The 7,500-nt window shown below is 44.8% G+C and overlaps 1 protein-coding gene across 1 annotated transcript in view; it reads left to right on the forward strand.

Annotated features, from left to right (window-relative positions):
* The window catches only part of LOC108265205 (voltage-dependent R-type calcium channel subunit alpha-1E), a gene marked incomplete at both ends in the record, with an annotated part of 73,681 nt that overhangs the window by 59,277 nt on the left and 6,904 nt on the right, over window positions 1-7,500 (forward strand). The window contains 5 exon segments of the mRNA XM_053679349.1: window positions 222-289; window positions 596-687; window positions 3,188-3,193; window positions 4,857-5,654; window positions 6,902-7,092. Of these exon segments, the coding sequence (XP_053535324.1) occupies window positions 222-289; window positions 596-687; window positions 3,188-3,193; window positions 4,857-5,654; window positions 6,902-7,092 (1,155 nt within the window).

Here is a 7,500-nt window from a genome sequence, read left to right on the forward strand (position 1 = left end):
AATCATCAGATAGCTGTGGTGTAAGAGGAATATAACACTCAGGGACATGCTGTTAGAGAAAAATAATCAACTCCATACAGAAATTCTCCCATTTTAACACTTCCTGTCTGGGTGTTCCTCAGAGATCAATCCTGGGCCCTTTATTCTGCTTTTACGTTCGTTTCGAAGTGTATGGACACGTTTGATACTTTTTCCCCCCAAACCCTTAACCTCACCATCAGACACACTTCTCAACGTCTTCTTGGCTATCGCCGTGGACAATTTAGCCAACGCTCAGGAGCTCACCAAGGTAACAATGTCCGTTACCTTCAACCTGAAATGACTGAATGATTTGGGTAGTATTATAGTATATAATATAGTATTATAATATATATATATATATATATATAATGTATGTATAGTTTACGAGACGTTCTTGTGCTGCGATCTTGACTCTAAGTCTGAGCGGAGTCTGAGGTCTGGCCTCTGGTTGTGTCATGTGACCTAAAAAATAAGAATTGTTAACAAATTCAGGATCGCGCCACACGTCCAGGCCAGTATTTGTTATTGTAGGACGCGTCCTTATCGAACAATCCCGTCTCTCGCCACTGTACAGGATGAAGAGGCGGAAGAGGAAGCGTTTAACCAGAAACACGCTCTGCAGAAAGCGAAAGAGGTCGGCCCGATGTCGTCCTTCATCTCCTCAGAGTAAGTTTATGGCGTGCAGCACGGCTTGATCCCAACCTGCTAACTAACACGACTAACCACAACGTCGTCTGCTAGTGTGTTCAGTTATCACGACGGTCACTGATTTATTTAACCAAACACGCCGAACAGCACGTTAGAAATGGGGATACGAGCCACGGATTTCCTTCCAGGTCTTGCAGAGAGTAGCCGAGGTGTTTTTCGGTATGGAGACGATCTGGATTCGTCGACAGTCGGTTATTTCTGTTTGGATCGACTTAATAGGAAACGTTGCGTACGCTAATCCGTCGATAGAGCTTTGCTAATCCGACGCTGAAGAAATATTTCCTCCGGGATCAGAAAATAAAACACGTAACAACACGTACAAGTTAAAAAAAAACCAAACGTTTTTAACGTAACGTTCGACTCCTTTTCGAAGTCACAACGTCGTTCCGTTAAATCTTTCTGCTTCCTCCAGCTGCAGCTTCACACCAAAATCCTGCACGATCTCACGACGTGATCAACAAATTCTCAGATTTTAGGTTTCTTTCACACTTTGTTTCTTTGGTGTTTTTTCTTCAGTGAGATTATTGGCTCGAACACTTTTTTTTTTTTTTGTGCTGAAAAGCGTCTCAAATTTAATACCTGCTCATCAGATGTATTCATTTCCTCACACAATCGCCATTCTGGAAGTTTTTTCTGGCGCTAAATTCATCTTTTTGCTGTGACTCCGCCCACTATTTTACTCTTTGAGGTAGAAACACCTCAAATTTGTTGTTAAGTAAAACAAACCTGCAAAAGCAGAAATTTTGCACGTTTTTTTAGCGGATGTTTTTCCAGGTACACGTTTGCACGTGTTCACGTTTTCCCCCCACACAATACACAGTGCTTTAGTAAATCAGGCCCTGAGTGTTAGAAAAAAACAAGCTTTCACTCTATAAGTAGATGGAAAACCGGGACGCTTCGTAACTTCACAGCCGTTGGTCCGTTTGTCGAGTCCGAATCAGAGCGTAATTGATTCTTTTGATTCGTTTGCCGTTCGGTTTGCTTGATTTCACACGATTAACCTGTTGAAGTTGATTACCTAACAAAAAAAAGTAAGTTAAAAACATTTACTAAGGCCTTTGTAAAACTCTACCGTTCATTGGTCAGAAATATGCTGATAAATAACTGAGCATAGAAATCGCAAAAAATAAAAAATAAATCACCAAACACAGAGAACACAGTCAGAGCTGAATAAGTGATTAGATAACGAGATAAATAATGAGTTTGAAATGTTTTACATTTGCGAAACGCTGCGAATCAAAACACCCGGCATGTTTGATTCAGTTCCTGCAGTCGATTCGATTCAGAGTTGAATCGCTTTCTCTCTGGAGTTCACTCACCGAGACGCTCTCGCTTCCGCGCGTGATCGCCGCGTTCGCGCCTGACTACAGAACCGCATCGAGGAGGAGAACACAGCGGGGTTCTGTTCAAACAATATACACTATGTGTGTGGAAGAGAACTGAATCGGAACCAAAGCAAAATCCGTAATCACGCTGGAACAGGATTATGGGGAATCGGTAATGGATTTAAATGTGACGTTCTTTTGGGCAGAACCCTGCCGTGTTCTCCTATTCCATGCGGTTCTGTAGTCAGGCGGGAACACACGGCGATCACACTCGGGTCCGAGAACGTCACGGTCCGCTTCCAAGTGAACTCGATGAGAAAGTGATTTGACTCTGAATCGACTCTGAATTGACTCGACAGCAGGAAGTGAATCAAACATGCCGTGTATTGTTTTTTTTTTTGGGGGGGGGTGTTGGGGTTGCTGATGTACCTGTGAGGTGACAAACTGAATTGTAGCTCTGCAGAAATGCTGTGTGTTCTGGAGATTTGAGAAAATAAACTCTCGATGCGACACAGAACATTTAAAAGTCATCATGGACACAATTACTCGGCACAGGCTCTGCGTTCTCAGATTTCTGACATTTCTACACACACTTAATTAACAAAGGTTTGTTCTTTTTTTTTTCTGTCGCCATAGTCCCGATTAATAAATGTGTTCTGCGAGGGTGTTTTCAGCTGTACAGGCAACTCAGACAATGTTTTTCCCCCCTATCTGTTTCGTTTAATTATGAATCAAATTAAAAGAATGATTCGTGATTCAGACTCGGCAAACTGAGTCATAGGTGTGATCTTTTACACTGGATTTACATTAAGGCATTTGGCAGCACCCTGAAACTACTAAAGTATCACACACACACACACACACACATACATGCACACACACACGTGCATGTTTGTTGGAAAGGAAGCACTGCATGACAGCAATTTTACCTCATGAGCATGTGCTAACCGGAAAAATTCATTTTCTCACGGTGACGTGTGAGAGGAGGAGAGGCTGCTATTGTTGTTGTTGTTGTTGTTGTTGTTTTTTGTAATGTGCAGTTGTGGTATTTGAACAGCTTTGATGCTTTGGCCCTCTCTGTCAGAACGCATCGGTTCGGTCCGAATGGCACCGGGTCGCGGGGTTGGGCGGAGGGGAATGTGAGGAATGCGAGGAATGCGAGGAATGTGAACTCTGCATCGTGTCAGTGAGTTGAGAATGCAGCGGAGATCTGAAAGGTCGAATTTATTGATTTTTATTATTTTTTTTGCACGAGTGCGTTTGGATCCTGCATGTCTGAACCTCCTCGAGAAAAAAAAAAAAAAGCGACTTAGAAAAGAGAAAGAACGACGACGAGAGCGCATGCTTTCTGGATTTCGCACGACTCACGGCGACATGGCTTGCATTGCGTTAGCAAAGAAAAGAGAGGAGAAAGTGATACAGGATGTTTTCTCTTGTTTTGTGTGTGTGTATGTGTGTGTGTGTGTATGTGTGTGTGTGTGTGTGTGTGTGTTAATGCTTCTGCATATGGATTCCATTTATAACTGTCTTATATCTGTTCCATGTTTTCTTCTATTGTCTTTAACATGTCAAAGAAGTTCAGATGATTGTGTACATGTTGCTCCTGATCTAACGCTGCTACCATCCTGTTGTCATGTGATGCTTTGGCTGCTCAGTCACACAGACCAAAACAACAAAACCTTTACATCCGAATTTATTATTATTATTATTATTATTATTATTATTGTTTGTTTAAATAAAAGGAAGACATTGGACAAATATACAAATGAGTTCGACCATTTTTGAGTTACGTCGGGAGATGATGAGTCGAGGGAGCAGAATCGGCTGTGCTCTGAGTGGGAGGGGCATACTCGGTCTGCCCTGTCAGTCACAGTGACACTAGGCAATCGTGGGCATCTGTGAGCTCGTGTATGCAGAAGAGGGCGGATAGCGCTTTCCTCTGAGAGTGTTAAACCGCCAAGTGGACGTGTTAACCTTCTCCCTCTCAAAAAATGTCTTCATCAGGGGGAAAATGTAGAGAGGGGGCGGGGATAGGGTGGGGGGGTGGGGCTTAGAGGGTCACACTTAAGTTGAATGTCAGGTATAAGGACGTCCAATAGTCTGAGTGCGGTACGGATAATAAAATAATAAAAATCAAGCCAGATGTAGACCGGTTCTCGGAGACTGGAGTGCAGGTGTATAATGGTTTTGGACTGTGTTGTACTGGGTGTGTTGTTGTCTTTGTTCAAAAAGCACTAATGTCTTGTTTTCAAACCAATCGCTCATTGATTAAACGGACCAAACAAGAGTTCAAGTGCCAGTAAGTAAACTCAGTCTGTTCATTCTGTTGCTTCTGATTCTCAAATCTTTCACCTCACTGTCACTTTCCAATCTGATTATTGGCTTATTTATTGATTCATTGATTGATTTTCTGGTCATTTTAATGCTTCTATTACCGTCCCATCCTAAACAGACTCTTATATATCGCCTTGTTTTGTTTATTTTCTGTCTAAGTTTCATTCCCATCCTGATGGTTTTAGCCTGCTGGGTCTTCCCAGATCAGATCACATGACCCTTTCTACAATGTGTCCTGAAATTACCCTGAGACGAATGATACAGAATTGGGCTGAAATGTCACCGGTCACTTTTAGAAAGGGTTCTTACGGCGCCACTGTCATTCTTTTTGAAACTTTCGTTTAAAGCACGCAGGAAGAGAAGATTAGCGTGAGAAGCATGTAGTGTTAATAATTAGAGAGGTTTGGAGCGTAGGATTGTTATCTCTCCGTGCTGACCGTCGTTCCCTGTCTGTTTTTCCTCCCGCAGGCGGAGGAGACGGCCGTATCTGTACAGGAAGCGCGTGCTGATCCACCGCGGCCGCACGGCTTTCTCTCTGGAGGAGTCGGACAGTTTCGGCGACGCTCCTCCACTCAATACCTCTCGCTCTTTCATGTCCAGGAGAGAAAGACGCCGGCGTCTGACCATGTCCGTGTGGGAGCAGAGGACCAGCCAGCTCCGGCGCCATCGCCAGACCTCCAGCCGAGAAATCCTCTACGGTTCGTCTGTGTGCCACCATCGGACACTGGCGCGCTCGGCCGAGATCCCTCCCTCGCCGGAGATCAGTTCCGCTCTCGACCCTCTGGAGTCTCTCGAGCCGTCCATGGAGGAGCAGAACGTCTCCGTGGTTCCGCTGCCGGATCCTCCTGAATCCGAAGACTCGAGCGCCAAAGATCTGTACGGAAACCCCGCGCACGCTCACACACAGATCAGCACCACTCTGGAGCGTCCGGATCCTCTGGACGCGGTGAAAGACGAGCAGGACGTCGATGACACCCAGTTACCCGGAAACGCCCCCGAGGAATTTCAGGATAAAAACCACCTGAGCGTCCGGAGAGCCAACGGAGAGCGGCGGCAGCGAGGGACGCGTAAATACAGCAAATACGGTAAACACAGCAAACACAGAAACCCAGAGACGCACCGTCGGCCGCGCGACGAGCCGAACGCAGACGAGCGCAGCCGCTCCGCCAGCCGAGAACGGACGACGGGAAACGACGGCGACGAAGCGGAGGAGGAGAAGAGCAATGACGGAGGTGGCAGTCCAGAGGAAAGGACCGCTGAGGACAGGTGAGGAGGTTACGCTGCTCTCTCGGTAACACGCCGTCATGAAAACACACCAAACGACTGCTTGCAGCCGCTGTGATGTAAATGATGTATACGTAATATACTTTCCCCTGTACGAGTTGCTGTGAATGAGCCGTTACTATAGAAACGATAACGTAGCTCTCGAGAATTAATCGACACCTTCTGACCAATCACGGTCCAGAACAACCTGATATTCAACACCGGTGTTTTATTAGACTCTTCCGAATATTTTCACTCATATTTTAACCGTAAATAAATTCCAGATTTGTTTTTATAAACATAAACCAACTGTTTAAATATCACACTTATTATATAAATAACCGGAAATAATATTCGGACTGTTTATGGAGTTTTCCCCCCTGAACGTTCCCCTCATTCCATTCCACTTCATGTTACGTACTGGGATAATAACACTGAACACTTGCTGAGAATTTCCGCCTCCTGTTTTAAATATTTATGTATTTTTAATTAATTAATTTATTTATTTATTTAATTGTTAAATTTCATACATAACAAATTGTGATTTGAAGATTTGGATGCCAGGACCAGAGCACGGACCCGAGAGCAACTCCGCGTGAGCGCGACTCGAAGGCTTTACATGTCGATGTGGGCGTGTCTTTGAGTCCATATATGGAGGTCTTCAAGATTGCGCATGTATTTCCAGACATTTTTAGCTAGCGAGCTAACAAATGTGTTCGCGGCCTCGTGTCAGCTCGCTTGTTAGCTTGCTGTTAGCTAACTTAGACGGGATATAAGACTCTCTTGAATGAAATATAAGTGTTAATATTGTAGAGTCCAATCTGTCTGATCTGTGTCATTTGTGTTAAGTATAGCTTGCAGCATATGATTGAGATTTTTTGTTTTTCAACAGGGTTCAGCAAAAGAAATGTGTTTTTCACTGTAGCTGTGTGTGTGTGTGTGTGTGTGTGTGTGTGTGTGAAATAGTGTGCTGGGGATTTGGCAGTCAGACAGTTATGAAATCGAGCCAGACTGTGTGTTCATTTCTGCTCTCTCGGTGTCGTGATACTTGATACAACACCACTGTGATTAAAAAACAAGCGAGACATAGTGACAGGTGATTAAAGAGACGGGTCGAGGAGGACGGACGCGCTGTATCGCAGTATTTACACTGACACTCGTGTAAATTATCCTAATTACGGCTTGCTGAACACCACACGCGTGTACTGTATTCTAACGGATCCCACCTCGGATATGGGCTTGTCCCGCAGAGTTCTGGCCGCGGACCCGGAGCCGGCCACGCTCCAGATCACCGACAGCAGCACGCTGGAGTGTGCAGGACCCGGCGAGGCCAGCACTGAGGGAGAAAACAACAACAACCAGGACAAAACGGCTCTCAGCACCAACGTGGTGACTGAAGACCTGGACACCACACCGGGACTGGAGCTCTCCACCATTACAAGTACGAGAGAATCCAAACCTCCAAACACATTTCGTTTTACAACCCCAATTCCAAAAAAGTTGGGACGCTGTGTGAGATGTAAATGAAAACAGAAGGCGATGATTTGCTGGAGCTCATAAAGCCGTACGTTATTCACAGTGACACACAGAAAACATATCACACGTGTAAACTGAGGACATAACAAATCAGGTCATTTCCAATTTGATGGCTGCAGCACGTCTCGAAAATGTCGGGACGGGGGCAACAAAAGGCTGGAAAAATAAGTGCTGCTAAAAAGAAACAGCTGGAGGAACATTTTGTGACTAATTAGGTTAATTGGAAACAGGTCAGTAAGGTCATAAGACTACTCCGGGTGAGTGAGGGTGAAATGTTACTCCAGGTCATTACGAACCTTACTAACTTTTTACC

Source organism: Ictalurus punctatus, unplaced genomic scaffold (genome assembly GCF_001660625.3).
Source record: "Ictalurus punctatus breed USDA103 unplaced genomic scaffold, Coco_2.0 tig00006942, whole genome shotgun sequence".
Taxonomy (NCBI): Eukaryota; Metazoa; Chordata; class Actinopteri; order Siluriformes; family Ictaluridae; genus Ictalurus; species Ictalurus punctatus.